General features: G+C 38.9%; 1 protein-coding gene across 3 annotated transcripts in view; it reads right to left on the bottom strand.

Moving 5' to 3' along the window:
* LOC144052390 (galactosylgalactosylxylosylprotein 3-beta-glucuronosyltransferase 1) overlaps positions 1 to 17,439 on the bottom strand; it is an 84,398-nt gene that overhangs the window by 11,972 nt on the left and 54,987 nt on the right. For 2 of the 3 annotated variants that reach the window (XM_077566398.1, XM_077566399.1), the window contains 4 exons: positions 6,463 to 6,612; positions 4,319 to 4,461; positions 995 to 1,063; positions 400 to 911 (listed from right to left, as the gene is read on the bottom strand). In XM_077566398.1, the coding sequence (XP_077422524.1) occupies positions 400 to 911; positions 995 to 1,063; positions 4,319 to 4,430 (693 nt within the window). In that variant the 5' untranslated portion in view covers positions 4,431 to 4,461; positions 6,463 to 6,612. The remainder of the gene's footprint in view (positions 1 to 399; positions 912 to 994; positions 1,064 to 4,318; positions 4,462 to 6,462; positions 6,613 to 17,439) is intronic. The other variant, XM_077566401.1, reaches the window with a different exon arrangement.

Here is a 17,439-nt window from a genome sequence, read left to right on the forward strand (position 1 = left end):
AAAATCCAGACGGTTTCATCCATCTCGGGGCGGCCATTTTGTCACTTGCTGTTGACTGAAAATGACATCACAGTTGCTTAATGCTCAGGCGACGAGTCAAATGAGCTGTAAATGTTCGTTACCCGAGCCCTTAGCAATGTCCAATGAATTGAAGCAAAAATGTGGCAAACACTGTTTATGTTTTTACATTCTATTTCATTTTGTCATTACTGAATGTTTATAAATTGAAATTTACAATAGAGTCCTATTCTTCTATTAAAAACTACAAAAATCAGCAAAACCTCATTATACCCCAGTCACGCAAGCATCAAAATATTAAAGTTTTTCTTTGTTCTTTACTGACTGTTTACCAGTCTTGAGAAGATGAGAAGAAAAAAAAAGTGTAAAATAAGCACTAACCTCCTCAAACAGCTCCAGACTGTAAGTGTTGTCGTCATCAGCAAAGTAGACTATTCCAGCTTGAGTGCTATTTGCGTTGAAGGTCTCCCTCAGCCACCGGAGCGCCAGATTCCTCTGCATGGTCCCCCGGGGGATTCTAGGGTCCCTGGTGTCCCCCCGCAGCTTATAGTTCCTGGGCGTCTCCACATTTAGGTGGGTGTAGTTGAGGCCCGTTTCTCGGAGGAGGCGCGTGACAAGAGGCGTCCTCCTTTGGGAATCCTCCACCAGGATCCAGTGCAGGTTGGGAATGTGGAGGAAGGTGTTAGCCAGCCGCGTCAGCTCGGCCTTTTGCACCGGTCGACTGTACGTGGGCGTGATGATGTGGATGGTGGGCAGCACGTCGGACCAAGGCGGCGGCCGCGTGTACACGTACTCAGTCCTCACCACCTCCACGATGTCCTTATCTGAGGCGCAGTATTCCTTGGAGTCTCCTGCCTGGCCGCCCGCCTCCCTCTTGCCCTCCACGCCATCATCTGCAGGTTGAAGAAGACACGCCAGGCATTAGTGCGACCCGGCGCCGCCCTTTGTACGCTTGCCTCAGGTGACTAAAGTATACCTGAGAGTCGGTGGCGGACCGCAAGCCTCTCTGGAATGATAAAGATCTCTTTTACTAGGTGGTGACACGCTGCAAAAAGTGAAAGCAGGCACTGTGAGAGGACAACACAGCTGACGGATGGAGAGACGGCGCGAGAAGCCTTTTAATCCTCAAACATCGACTTATCAGCAAGGAAAATATGGCGGGCTCGCTCCTCTCATGTTGAAGTGTCAACACATCCACTCTTATCTACTGAGTCGCCTGCTCTGCTGCTGTCACAAATGTTTGTGTTCGCATGATTGTTGCGAACGCTACGCAACGTCAAAGGGGCCATGAAAACTCGTTTTTAAGATGCGACACATTTAATTTACGGCGCCTAATTGTCCATCAAGCACAAATGTACATCTGCCTGTTCACTTTATTAAGTTTTCAAAATTGGAAATGCAAAATCAATACTAAAGATGTAAAGTTAAAGAAAAGTATCTTCGGTAAACTTGAAAGAAAGAGAGCTTGAACATTTTAAAAGCTCAAGAGCTCAAGGGACCAGACCGACCCCTGCCGGAACCGTCACGCTCTGTGATCCTGACAGGCGTTCCCGTTCTGCAACAGCGAGGGACCCACGAGGAGGCTTGAGCTACTTTGACCTTCTTGTCCTTATTTTGTCGATCTGAGGCACCCCTTCACTAGAAATCACATTTCACCGCAGCGCAATGAATTTGTCTTTGCTTGGTGCTATTAATATTTGAACATCCGGTCTTTGTCATTACTAATACAAACATTAAGCTAATTAGTGTTTGACTTGGCTGGACCACTGACCAATAAGTATATGATTCTTCTACACATTACTGGGCTCCCGGTATTGTTTATATATTACAAAAATGGCAATATTTAAATTTTGTCTGTTTACATCCCACAAAAGAAACACGAGTTCATATTAGTAGCTGAAAAAGCTGTTCGACATACACTACTCACAAAATGTTAGGGATATTTGGCTAAAATGCATTCAAACCTTTACAGGTGAACTTAATGTGACCTTCTCTAAGCTTTTGAATGCACTTGTCCAACTGTTAAATGTTTCAGTACTTGATGATGTTCTCTAACGAGAAGCTCATCAGCAAAATCAGTGACTACTGAAGAAGTGAGTGCTCGTACTGGTATCGGTCTGATAGAAAGTATTGTTGAACATCCCTAGTAGAAACAATTTCAAATCCCAACTCTATTATGTGTTCTCATGAGAAATTCATTTTACACTAAACTATGTAGTGAGGAATTTGTTTTCTTTATATATGATATACTGTACGATAAAATTATAATAATCCCCATCTTTTGATAAAATAGCAAAACATTGTTTAATGATGGAGATACGAAATACAGTAGTTCGATTTGCCAGATATTTTTCAGAAGTTTTTTTCTCCAAATATGACAAATGTTGACCAGCATGACTAAACGGACTGGCTCAACCTGAGGAGTTATTTTACGAATGAGAGCGGCCAACAGATTAAATCATATCACACATTCATGTACAAAGTAAGATAGTGTAAAGGTTGCTGTCTTCCATATTTTGACAGATGTTGACCACTTCCTGTTATCAAGGCAAGAATGTAAACATCGGCGCATTAAAAAATGATATTGTGACCTCGCCCTTTGACGGTGATAATACGATTATAGAATAGTATCTTATAGAAATATAATCGTGAAGGATATTTATGCTTTTCATTTTGCCGTGGCTAAAAACAATCTTCGTCAAGAGTTCATCCCCGGAGCCATTCACACTTGAGACATAAAAGAGGATTTTTTGTGCAGCCCATAGATTAACACAATCTGCTGATGGCCAGATGTTCACAACAGCCTGCCAGCGAGAATGCTGCCAAAACCTCCAGCTCCTCTTTATAAGCTCTCACAAAAGCAAGCCTGTGAGCATTTGGAGTTAAATAACAGTGAGGATTTTTTTTTTCTTTTTCGTTTCACACTCCACGGTTTCCTCCCTGCCGCACAAGACATTGACGTGACATTTTGTGTCACTGTATTTGCATTGGTTCTAGTGTATTAACCCTATTGTATGCATTTTTCACATCATAAGTCAAGGACAAAGAGACATATTGATTTGCCGTCCGTCTATTTTGTCTTTGTTTACCCAGGAGCTTACTTGACATTTCACACTGTTGATATGTGGTCTTGTGGGAGAAAGATTGTGAGGCTCATGAGTATAACGTACTAATGAACTGCATTTTGTTTGGACTCCATTAAGCTAATTGATGAACACATTTATGACATCAAATGCAGCTTAAATGAACCTTGTAATTTATTAGTGGTGAATGTCAGTGGGTGAAATTTAACCCAAATGGATAAAATACATGGATTCATTGGAGTATTATGTATTGTGGCAGACCATCATCACCTTTCATCATACTTCTACTTCATATGGATTTCACTGAGTTGTCAAAGTATTTGTCACTCTAAAGATCTTAATATTGGATTGCTGACACATAAATTAGCATTACATTAGATTGGCCTAAAACAGTGGTTCCGAACATGGGTTTGTTGGCCGGACATTTAGGTCGATGTGCGGAACGTAAGGTGTTCCACAGGGTTCTGGGTCCTCTGCTGTTTTCATTGTATCTGCTGCCCCTAGGGTTTTATCTTAAGAAAACAACGGTGGTTGTTTTAAAAGTTTTAAAGAGAGCCAGATTAGAGGAACTGCCCCTGTTCATTTTGTTAACCAGTAAAGCCTAGACCTATGTCTTGAATTAAAAAAAATTAAATTCAAAAATAATTTTTTAATAATGCGTATAGGAAAATGGTGGGGGTCCTCCAAAAAGATGAAGAATAATTGCAATAAATTCTTAATGGGCATCTGTCAGATGTGTTATCATAAAATGGCCACAAGAGAGTGGCTGGAACTGGTATCGGCCGCCGACGCAAGCATCTATCCATGTTTTTGATACTTGCCCATTCCAAATGAAAGTATAAGGACAGATGAATACTGGTTTATTTTCTTTCTCGTTGCCTTTCTCTGGATGTCCACCACATTTTTGTTTTGTGTTTCAGCGGAAAAAAATCTGATGCACTTTTTATTCAACGTATTACTTAATTCTTGCAATATCATCTTCTCATGTTGTTTTTGTGTGTGTAGATAATTGTGTGAAGATGATATCGAGGCCTGGGAGCCTCATCATGCACTCCATGACAAATCCACAACGACTGGATAAGTGTTGTTGAGTCGAAATGAAGCCGATGGTCACGGCAAGAGAGAACCTCTAAATGAGCGGGCTCCATGTCTAAACTTGAAGTGCGGTGTGAGGGTCGAGGACCCACTTCAGCTTCGATATGGCCTGCAATACGTACCCTTGTGGATGGCGAGGAGGGGAGCGATAGCGCTTTGGTGCCAAACTGTGATGAGCAGAGTCCAGGGTAACACGATCAACACGATGGCAAGAATATCTCTTCTCTTCGGCATCTCCAGGATTGGTTATTCGGCTGTGCATTACCTGCGGAGAAACAAAACACGCACATCATCAGCTTTGTCTGAGCCTCTAAGATTAAACTAACTTGGACACATGGAAAATAAACTTCCCACTACAGTCGTTGAACATGTTGCTCAATTTTAACAGCTAGGAAATGAGTAGCGCATTTATGTGCTTTAATGAGCATTTAACGACTCATGAGCAGCGTATTAAGCACTTGAAGCTCGCCCACATTCATACGGGACGGAGTTTGAAGACAATAGAACAACTGGGGGGAAGAAGTGATTAATAGACTTCTGTTAGCTTGGCAGAAGCTAGGACACGTGGGGAATGAGATTGTGGAGCAGCAGAAGTTGATAAAAAATAAATAGAGTGTCTCGTAACGTGTGACTGCCAACAAAAAGAAGGTCAAACACCGCAGGAGGAAGCCCTGCAGGAGGAACTGGTGCCAGGCGGCATCATTGAGGATGGGTCAAGCCCCTTTCCTGCTAAAGATAGTCCCCAGACAAATGACAAGAAAGAACGTCGCCAAAAGGGGCTTTGGCCCACAGCCAGGCACTCAGAACGTTATATAGTACGTTCCATATAGGATCTTGCAGGAGTGATGGATGATGCCGTAGGCTTTTGTGGGCTCTTTGTCCTAATTCTTTGTCTCAGTCCAACCTTGAGCGAGCTTCTAATTTATGCAAGCATTAGCTTGGACTCAAGTTTAACCCTTTATAGGACGTATAGCAGAGGTGTTATAACAACTCACAGGCGGCTTCTTCATCCTCTATAGTAAGTAATACCAACATGGTGCCCCCAAGAGCCACAAGAGTAGCTTGCGGGCATGTTCTAAGATTTGCTCACCAGGGATGGGACGGCCAAGACAGAAAAAGCACAAGGACAACATGACAACGCTAAAGTCCAGCAAGACACTTTATGACAGTTTAACTTGACAACAGAGAGAAAAATTGGCAAAAAATAAAGGATTCCCTGCGTATTTGGAAGGAAGTGTGTGTGTGTGTTTGGGGGTTGTTGAATGTCATTATACTGTGTATAAGATAAGGCAAATAAATAAACAAGCCTCTTTTTTCAGTTATTGGACTATTTTTAATATCGGACGATTAAAAAGGTCACACCCTAATAATATCATTATTAAAGGTCATTTGAACACATTTATTTCAGTAGTGTGTATCAAAGTGGTAGCTCTTCGCATCAATCAGTTCCTAAGAAGTAGTTCTCAACTTCAACAAGATTGATTGAAAATGACATCGTCAGCAGGCAGAAAGACAAAAAAAATCGCGGGGACTGAAGGAAATACCATTAATTGTAATCTTTTGCGTGTTCAAATAATTGCAAGATGAGATTCTGGTGGAGAGGGTCCTTGCAAGGTTGGTTTATTACAGAGATCTCTGGTCACACAGTTAGACATCACCCAAGCAGTGTCATCCAATGTGTGTGTCTTCTTTTGCCCACACAGCCTCTTTATTCAAAACATGAGGAAACGCCTCTGTCATCCCGTGACGCACAGAATGAGTTTGCATTTTCCCAGTAAACTAGATCGTCCTTGAACTTTTGACAACCGGATTTCTAATGAACAGCAACTAGACTTCTTAGATAAACATAGAAACATTGTAACTTTCTCATTTCTGGGAAAACAGTACAAAAGATAGCAAGAATGTCAAAAGCATTACTCACACAGGTTATATCAGGTCAACATAATTACACCTTCATCAACACATCTATAATGAAATGTAAAACAGGTAAAAAGTAAAATAAACCAATAAAAATGTTAATAATGTCAACAGGACGAACGCGACCATTCTTGATGAGTAAAAGGCCAACCCCTTTACTTTTCAAGCAAGTCATTCTCTAATGGAAAGCTGAGATAACCTTGATGTCCTCACTTTGAGCCATCAGGGACATTTTTTCGAACTTGGCAAAGCTCCTCTTTGAGAGATCAGGCCCGGTGCTCTGTCAACTGCCTGTTCTCAAAAAACTGTTATACGGGACATGTCAAACTATCCAAAAACTGCTACTCACCCACAGTCAGAACTGGATCATGGCATCACAGGTGATGCACAGCTGGGAAGCCCACAGAGCTCGCTGGGTGAGCTACGTAGCGGCAACATCATGCATGCTCTTCCTCCTCCGCTTCCACGTGGAATCAGACAGGCAACCCGTTGATCACGTCTGCAGGGCGAAGACATTTAATCAGTGATGATGCAATATTCATAGTGTACTGTACATCGATAGATACATTTCCAGCGCTGTGGTTACAATCTTTTCATCATCACTGGTACCCTTTTGTGATCGTCTATGGTGGTTTCAGTCCAAGTATTACTTTATTAGTACTTTAAACTGGACTTTTCTTGATGTGTATAATTACTACCTAACATTTCAACAAATGTTGAAGATCATTGGACAGTAGCAAGATCTGGTGTTTTACTGCCACTTCTCTTTTGTGTATTTACGATCATGTGTTGTATTTACCCATGTGCATTCCTCTCATTGTGTTCTTGCAAATTATTTTCTTTTCTTTTTTTCTTTGTGGAAATGGAGAAACAAACATTTGACATCTCTGACCTGGTTACTTAGTTCAAAATTTTCAGTTCATGATAATTGTTTTTACAGAAGAGAAAAATAAATAAATAAAGGAGAGCAATGATGATGACATGTCAAATCGGTAAAATTACCGAATGAACAATACTGAGCTCTCCAAGAAAAAAAGAAAAGAAAAAAAAGCAAGCCAAAAAGTGCGCTAGTTGTACTTCTCTTCCCGTCTGCTCTCCCTCTTTGGACAACTCATTTACAGTACATCATCATCAACCATCATTGCGAGTTTCCAAGTCTCCGAGAAGTTACCAAGATGGCTGTTTCGTCCTTTTCTTCTGAATCTGATGTAGTTTGCGATTAAGAATTTATATCTCCCTGCTTTGTATCCTGAAGCTCCTTTTTGCAAAGTCTCAGAAAGAACTAGTTTATCCTTGAGAACCCTAGAAAATGTGAGATCACTGGAGAGGATTACCCAAGAGTGCACCATTATTAATCAACACTTTATGATAGTAACTGTGGAACAGATGGATTAAGTTTGCTATTATTAGCTATGGGATCAATTAACCTCCAAAGTTCCATTGTTTTTGAAATTATATGGATGGCAAATGCAGAACTACTTTGAAAGAGGGAGTTTACTGAGCTGTGCGTACTTCTTACAGTGGAGCTTGTCAAAGAACAGGAGCTTCATGCATGCGGCTAGAAAAACAACAAACACAACCAAGTGACAGGAGAATAAAGCAGGGATAAAAAGGTGACTTAAGAGAAGCAACAGATGAAATTGCCGCTAAAAACTGTCACATTTAACTCAACAGAACTCTCACTTTATTGTTCAAAAGAGCACACGAGTGTGAGACACAACAAAAAAAGTAACCAAAAACAACAATGACAAAAGGACAAATTGGAAGGAATGCAATGGTTTTAAAACACAAACGGGAATAAAATTAGCCATTTTAGAAAAACAATCCACTACTATAATGACGACTGAGTTGCCCTGTGACGACAGAAAAATTAAGTTGTGTGCTATGTGAACATCAAAGGGTGATTGACGAAAAAAAAAAAAAAATCCTGGTCCAGACCGAGCAGGCAAAATTAATTCCCGGATGTCCTTATTAAGACCCGGCCACCAGAATCTTTGAGTGATGAACAACTGCGTACAGCTAACTCCAGGATGACAAGCCACCTTGGATCTGTGTCCCCACTACATAAGCTCCATCCTCAAGTCCCTGGGTATGAATAACTTGCCTTTCCCACACTCTACTGGCACTTGTATGTCTCTCATGGCGTCACCTCCTTGTTTCCACTTCCTACTAAAGAGCTCCCAGCAGCACTGGGACGATTGTGTCATGGGCGGGAACATTAGATGAAGGACTGTAAATTCTGGAAAGGGCATCGGGCTTGACGCTCTGGGTCAGTAGGTGCTGTATATTATTATTATTATTATTATTATTATTAATAATATTTTAATTCAAAATAATAATAATAATTATTATTATTGGTATTTTTTTTATAATAGTAGTAATAATAATAATAATAATAATAATTATTATTATTATTATTAATAATAATATTTTAATTCAACAAAATAATAATAATTATTATTATTATTGGTATTATTTTTTTATAATAGTAGTAATAATAATAATAATAGTAATAATAATAATAATAATAATAATAATTATTATTATTATTATTATTATTATTATTATTATTATGTGTCTTGGTAGTGATAGTCTCATATTATGCGGCATGCATATTTTCAACTTGAGTTCACCGAAAGGTCGCCCTCATGCTAGTTTTGAGTTATATGCCCCATCAATCCAATTCGCACCTGGAGGCTCTTGGAAATGTGATACTCATGAAGTGGACTTATATTGCTAAAAATAGCAAAGCAGTAAAAGCAACTCTGTATGAATACCCTGCAAGGTGCACGAGACCCTTAAAATCAAGACTATTCTATTGTCTTCCTTGCTAGATGAATTGGGTAACTAAAACGATATACTGTATGGATTATGCAAAATTATTAAGAGAAAGCTGACTTTTTCTGCACCACTTGTCCCAATTACTGCAAATGCTACTTTCAAGCTTGATTTAGGTTACCCAAGAAATCTTGAATAAGCCATTAGCTGTGAGGATTGGCTCTGATTGATGGCCCGAGTCCATGCCAGGATCAGCCTGCCTCAGCAATGATAAAAGATTTAGGAGCACCAAGGCTAAGGCAGCTTGTTTTCTGCCGATAACCGCGGGGGAGAGTGCAGTCTGCCCTCAACTTATTCTGACTAATTTATTGGGCTCCTCGCTCAAGCCAGGCCACATTTTCAATGCGGGACCGGGTGGGAGTTTCTCAAAGCAATCTTGGCCGCAAACCCCGCTTGGCTTGTTCGTTACACCTGAGTATGTTTAATACTTTCTTTAATTGGACATTATAGCTAAGATGTTGTGACGTTGTTGAATACAAGGCTATAAATTATGTACTGTATTTATTATTTATTGTTGAATAAATGGACCTGGTTACAAAGGCTACCTGTAGCTTCTTTTATCAAGTGGAAGGAAATTAAATTGTTCTGCCTGTCACTTTCTGTTACTGGAATAGATAGATTTAAATTAATTTCAATTCATTATATTTTTCAGACAAAATAGGTTTATTTGGACAATTTCCTTTGGCACACGTGAAGACGTCTGACAGCAATTGCTGCTGCATAGGCTAGGGGTCACAATTTTTCTCACAATGGAACACAAGCCATTTACAATTTGAGTTGTTTAATTTCAAAACAATGTTTACTATTGGAAAGAATTACTTCATTTTTTTATGCAACATTTGCAATTGTCAACTGTAAAATAAAATTCAATAAATTAAAGTGAAGTAAAACTACTCATTCTACACTATTGGTATTATCAGAGGTGGGCATTCCATCAATATGGACGGAAGGTCCATTAATCCGCCAATGACGGAAGTCCATTTTGTTTACGATTGAGGGGAAACTTCAAAAAAATCAGCAATCCGTCAATACATTTTCCAATCCGTCTATGACAGAAGTCCCATTTTGCTGAGCAATCAACGAATGATTGACAGTTCGGCTTGAAATATTGATGAATTGCCGATGACGGAAGGGTATCCTGACTGTTGAAGATTGCCGAAAGACGGACACTCAAAATTCATTGACGCTCCTACCTCTGGGTATTTATAGGTCGTACTAATGAAAAGGTTATGAAATGCTTTTGACATTCTCTGAACGAAACACCAAAACATTTAAGGATTAAGGATTGTAAGGACCGTATTTAGATTTTATACTTAAAAATAGAAGCAACTATTACCTGGCTAATTTCTGCAACTATTACTCAAAGCCTTCTTTAAATAAATGACACTTTTGCATTCATGGTCTCTCTCCTTAGTGTTTTGATATAAATTAGAAAATGACATCCCAGGTGTGCATAATAAACAATATCAATCATGAAGCAGTCACTTTCGTTGAAAATGCAGTGAATCGATACATTAAAACCTCTAGCGAGTCCCTGGGAGTGATTCATGAATGCGGACACAAATGCTTCCAGAGCAGGACAGCATTTATCTCATTAAACAATGGGCTCGGAGTATACTGGAGATTGATCGCAACCGCTTGTGACATGTTTCACTGTGCGAAGGCTTATTAGGCTTTGGTGCGAGGTCAGAGGTTGGCAGTTGGAGCTTTTGGATTCATTAGCTAATTAAAGGCCACCTTTTGAGTGCAAGTTTTGAGGTATTCATCTTCTCTTCATTACACCTTCTTCTATCTCCACCGAGTTGGGAGCACTGTAACGAGGGTCAGGGCTTGGGGCTCTCCAAAGAGAGACTCCCCAGTGTCAAAGTCTTCCAATTATATGCCCTTGTAAAAGGAAAATATACGTAATTATGAATTTGATCATTGTTAATTAAACCGTGGGGATTTTGATCCGGCACTGTGTTTGAGAAGTCACGGCTTTTGGGCAACTGTCGTCAGGAGAATAACAAAAACAAGTTGAAGCTTTACTTGAGGAAAATGCTAGTATTTACCCTTTCTTTTTAACTCGTGAAACAGCTACATTTACAGGCATGCAGTTTATAATCTGACCAACAGTTAAAATCACATCAGCGTTAATAAAGGTGACGTTTGTGAGCTTGTACAGTACACGTAGCAGTCTCTTAAAAGATTAGCATGGATTTTGCCAGCAGTTTTATCAACACACAAAATTACTTTTGGCACAGACAAGTCATTTAGATAACGGTTGGAAATTACTTTTTTTCTTCTTAATTACCCGAACTTTTCCAAACTGGATATCATAAGAGCTTCTAGTTGAATTTCAGTGAGAGCATTAGATCAGTGGTTCCCAACCACCATGAGGTACTTTGGACCGGGCCGCGGCGGGCTGCACAGTTGAAAGAATAAAAAACTTACAATTAAATTGATTAGCCGAGGCTTAAAATATTTTATTTTGAAAAGTGACCGGATTCTCTCTGTTGCTGATGCTAATCGACAAGTTAGCAAAATGAGAAAGAGCAGACATATTTGGAAAGTTTCTTTGCAATGGAGAAAAGGCTCATTGATGAGACAACACAGGAGCCTGTGACCAAGAAGAAAAAGATGGGTGCGTGGACTACAGCTACAGGTGATTCCCACGCATGTTGGCCCGCTCTGCGGCGAGCGGATCTTAATTTAGCGTTATGGTGAGTGAGTTACTCATGGACTTTATATTTGTTCTGTGGTGCCATATCATGCCCTCCTTAAATCTATCTATCTCTTAAATGCTCCAACTTGGCACATAATGGATTTACGTTTGCTGTACCCTTTTATTAATCAGCCGCCGAACAGCCAATAATCTCCACCCCCCACGCCCCCCTCAACCCACTGGGTTGCCGGTCCGTGAAAGTTATGGACTTGTATTAACCGGTCCATGGTAGAAAAAAGTTTGGGGACCACTGCATTAGATTACATTTCCTATATCTACCAATTTAATTCTTATAAAGTAAGGAGCTTTTACTTTATTAGTAAAATAATGAATGTTAAATACTATTTAATAAATGAAAAACAAAAATGATTAAACATGTAAAATAAAAATAAAATTATCAAATATAATAAAATATAATAAAATAATTAAATATAATAATAATAATGGTAATAATAATAATAATAATTTCTAGGTTTATTATTTTAGAATATACAAAGCAAAATAAGGGGAAATCCCCCACCTCACCAAAAATATATTTTCTCAACACATAAACGAGTGACCCTAATATCCAAATAGTAAACGGCATATTTTGGTAAATGCATTTAAATAAAAGCTGCACTTAAATAACACATTGATTGCTTAATTTCAAATCCTTTGTAGTGGTGCATGAAAATAAAATTGCAAATAGCAAAACAAAAGGAAAAAACGAAAAGTCATAAATGGAATATTTTTCCAATACAATTAGCAGCCTAGGGATATGGAGACTAGCGGCGAAATCCTAAACCTTTGAGTCTCAAAATTGTCAAGTGTGCTTAGCCGCATCAACAAACAGGTTGATGTGTCAGCATGTGTGTGTTTTCAGCACCTCTTTCTACTGAATAACTCCAGGTATCCGAGCTATGTCTAAGTCACATGCACGTGAACTTTGCACATGACAATTAGGAAGCGAACACAGCTGGCAGTGAGTTCATGTCCTTCTCTGGTGTTTACTTAATGACATAATTACTGCCAGTGTGTGATTTTCCCTCTTTGACATGCTGTCATTAGCTTGAAAGTTGTCAGCTTGTGTGGGGCTGTGGCACAGTTATTGGCTTGGCTAGTTAGTGGATACATCATCACTTTCATTGCTTTCCTTGGGTCACATGTCTTTTCCTCAACATTCTAGCATCAGCCTTTACTTTATTACAATTTCTCTCTCAAAATTGAATTTTCCTTCACATGCAGTATACACAACCATGGTGATTTATTTTTCTTCTCTTTTTTTTTACTAACATAAAGTGCTGACATTTGGAGATGCCTGTTAAAAATGTCAAAGGAGCGACAGTGTTGAAAGAGAAACAGTAAGTCAGCAAAGGTGCCAGCCCGGCGTACCAACGAGACAATTTTGACATTTCAAAGTGAGCCTTTCGTAATTTGCCCTTTGCCTTCCTGTGAAATAATTGCTCATCACCGACTATTATTGTTTATCCCCTTGCGTCGCATGTACGCGGCCAAGCACACCCACAGTTCAGTGTTGACACAGCAAACGTCTGCATTCTGGAGGCGACTTTGACTGGCAGCATGCCACTGGATGTACAGGCAGCTCTAAGGAGACTGTGTACAAAGTTGTGAGCACCACATTCTTATCCTAACACACGCTTATCAAACAAGAGTGCGCAGTGCGACATACTGTGACAGTCTGTCACAGCTGTCATGTAGCTTGAAGGGGCTTTTTTAACTTAAATTGGTTTCCTGAGAGAAGGCACTCTGAACGAAAGAGGAAATCTAAAAAAGTGTGAACGTCAGAATTTATTTTTGCTTATAAGAGGCTTTTTGGAGGAGTGTCTGTGATTTTTTTTTTTCAATCAATGGCAGACAATCGAAGCATGGAACTGTTGTAATTAAACAGTTTTGACTGTGTTGTGTCATTCCAACATACTGAAAAGTCGTTTGAATGTCTTGATAAAGTCTTGAAGATATTTACAGTAGGCCTATACTTGTTCTAACGTATTGGTAAAATGTAAGCCAAATGTTAAAAACATCACATTTTTCCCATGAAGCCACAGGGTAATGTCACAATTGCATAAGCCAATATCACATGGCATTATGGGAAAAAAATGCTATGTTTTTAGCATTTAGCCTGTTTTAGCAATTCGTTCGAGCAACTATCAACGCGTTCAAACGACTTGCAGTACGTTCATACGGCTTAAGACGTTCAAACTACTTCATAGTAAATATATTAACATACGGAAGCATTAAACAGTTCTGGCTAATACGTCCAAGTACGTTCAAATATATTGGTAACGTAATTTAAATATTTTAGTAAAGTTGTTTGAATGTCGGATAAAACATAGGCTAAATGCTAAAAACATTGCGTTTTTTGTACAGTTGTGGCATTACCAAGTGGTATGGGGGAAAACATGCTATGTTTTTAGCATTTAACCTACATTTTAGCAAGACGTTCGAATGACTTTATCAATAGACCCTTCTAGTGTGACGTCACGTTTGTGTGCTGCCCATGCTGGAGGACAGGCCCGCCAACGCGAATGAATGAGAAATCAGTTAGTGAGATATAGAAAATAGGTGAAACAGTTTCTAAATCGGCGACAAATGCAATGGTAAAGTTCTGCGCAGCCTACTCTAATCGCTCTAATCGGGAAAACGTTCTTTCGTCTACCACAAGTGATTTTAAACCAGGGGGGAAAGTTCACTAAAAAATTGAAAAACTGTGAGACATGTTATTTTCAGCAATCAGACACAAAACATGTACCTAATGTTGGAATATTCAACATTTATGAGATAGCTTGAAAGGCTTTGACGTTCAACAAGTTTATCCGGACACAAACGATGAAATGAATGACGTTTTACACCAGCAACCCGTGTCAACCAAAAGATAAATAGAACGAGACAAACATTGCCGTGTTGAACGTAGCCGATATCCTTCACCCTCCAGGCTCTTTATAGCATCAAAGTCCTCCCAAGTGTAATTTAAAATGTTGTGGTAGCTCACTTGGGGGAACGTAGTGGCTTCCTTTGACCAGGCCGATGGTGAAAGTCCATACATAGGGATCTTGCCCTCCAACCAAATCGGGCTTTTGGAGATGGCGGCTCAGAATGTCTGGTTCCAATGAGTCGCAGTAACCTACTTTCCAACAGGGGACGTTTTTTGCTACATTGGTCACATTTGCCCACCATTTAAATGAAACGCTAACCGAAAACAATGCCCTCTCTGTGTATTTCTTTTGATTGTTTGCCCTCCAGGAGTATAAGCGGTAGCTAAGCCTTCTGGGTAAAGTGATGTCAGCGAGACGGGTCTATATGTTCAAATTACGGTACACGGCGAAAGTTTGGCATGGAAATTGGTGAGTAGCGATATCGCTACAACATCTCTACTATTAGTTATTTGGAAAAATCAAAATAAGTAAAGCTAACAAATGCAAATACAGAGTTCTCTTCAAGAGAAAACAAATAGTCATGTTTTTGGAATACTTTGATGTGTGATATTTCCATTTTTCATCAGTCTTGAATGAATTAGATCACAGTGTCCAGGCGGGATTATCCATTTATCTACACTGATAATAAAACAAAATAAATTGCACTCTGATGGGGGGGTTGTCACGGTGTTGCCAGGCAACAAGCAAGACTTAAAAAAAATGAGATAGTGGCTAAAAATAAAATTATGCTTAGGTACTTAGTCAAGTTCTCATCAAACTGGAACAATCTTTCATTTGTTGTGCCAACTTTGCAGCCAGCTCACATTGTCCCATTTTCTTCCATCGTATAGTGTGTAATAACACCAGTGGGTGATTTCCTTCCCTCCTATACTGTAAGTGTGATCAATAGCCCGCAGGCTGAAGGAAACCTCCCGTATCCATCACTCCTCTGCACCACAGGACCCTTGTGAAAGGGTGGCGAGTAGTCCAGCCAGTATCTATAACAAGCCCCCTTGGGTCTGCTGCATTACATGAGAAAATGCTGCAATTAGGCTATCTTGCTGTAAAGTGCAGAAAGAGGGAGACTTGAACTGTGACAAAAGTAAGAGGGATGGGCCGAAACAATCACATGTGCTGTCTTTCATTACTAAAAACCAAAAGTCACACAATGGTTACATTGCTGTGTTTTAGCTAAGATAGTGGATTCAAGTAGAATGACCATATTGACAATGTGCATCCGTGTAAAGCTTAACAAAATAAAGGCATTTAATGTTGTGCAAAGGAGTCGCTATAACACAATTTAGTAGCAATAGATAGAATATTAAGGATGCATATATTTGGGGGGGCTGGGGTGTAGTTGTAATTGACAATGAACAAAATGGTCAGGAGTCAATGAGTTGCTTCATGTTTTAATTAATTTAGCTGTTAATTTCAAAAGAAAAAGGTATTGTTCCTGTCACCAATAACCAACATGAAACACTAATGCCACATAGTGACAGAAAAATTACCTCAACAGAAATCAATGGCTCAGTGTTTTACACTCATTTGAACTTGAATGCTATATATATATATATATTTATTTATTTATTTATTTATTATTATTTTTTATTATTATTATTATTTATGTATTTATTTTTTTATTTTAATTACTAGAAAATTACTGTATCAATGAACTAAAAGATACAGCCATATTTGTATTAGATAAACATATTTATCCACCTTCATGTTATTTAACAAGAGGATTAAAAACATTTAGAACAAATATAAAATGTGTAATTAAGTTGCCATTTATAATGAGTTAACTATGGAAATCATGTAATTAATTACAATTTTTTTAAAAAAAAAAAGCCTTAGCTGAAATATTTAAAATAAGTAACACTTTCACAGTTTTGCAGAAATAATTACTTGATCATTCATTGTCACCATAGTCAAGAAAAATGTATCAATTTGTTTTTCCTCGCACCACAGCGACGTGAATCACCTTTGCATCACACATTTTGATCGGTTTTAAGTTTTAATATTAGCAGCGGTTAACTTTATTTATTTATTTTTACACTTGTGAAAATAAAGGTTTTATGATGGCAAACTTTAACCTTGGAACGAATGGCCATTATTTCCTCTGGGAATTTCTTTACAATCCAGGGTGGCCAGTACAAGCCCTATAATTCGACACACTGTATGTCATCATGACTTTGACAAATTTGTAACTGAAGTTGCACTCGGCCCTCTGGCCCTTTAACCTTTAAATGCGGCACCATGATTTCTAGATGGATGGAGGACAACACACAACATGCATTTGGAAAGGTCACAAGCATTCATCTACCACTAACCCTGCAATCATAACAAACTTTTACTGTATCATGAGCTTTGTAGTTATTTTCAAATAGTATTACAGTACTTGTGGGCCCTTGTGTTTGTGACTCACAAAAGTGCTGTTTAATATTAATGTGTGATGAATTCCCTTAACTAGTTATGTAGGTCATGTTGTTTTTGGCGAGATAAAAATTATTCAAACGCTGAAGTTTCACACATATGCTGTGCTCATTTTGCTAAGAATGCTCCTTTTTCAGCATGATTTGGGCTCTGCTTGCATCTTATGATCTGTGTTTATTATAGTAACTGTGCCACGCGATATCTCAGCCACTTGGTTTTGCAGAAAAAAACTGGATGTTGTTCCCTGAATAATTCAGTGTTCAAGGGGGGAAATATAGAGAGCTTTTTTTTCTCTCTCAAAACAATACAATTGCAAACAGTTGCATCACAGCGCACCACTTTTTACTCTGCACATTAGCCTGTCTGTCTGTCTACTGAATTCTTTTCCTGAGCAAATACTGTAACAAATGAAACACATCTGTCGTGTCAGTACGGTTTA

The sequence above is a fragment of the Vanacampus margaritifer genome, chromosome 5, assembly GCF_051991255.1.
Source record: "Vanacampus margaritifer isolate UIUO_Vmar chromosome 5, RoL_Vmar_1.0, whole genome shotgun sequence".
Taxonomy (NCBI): domain Eukaryota; kingdom Metazoa; phylum Chordata; class Actinopteri; order Syngnathiformes; family Syngnathidae; genus Vanacampus; species Vanacampus margaritifer.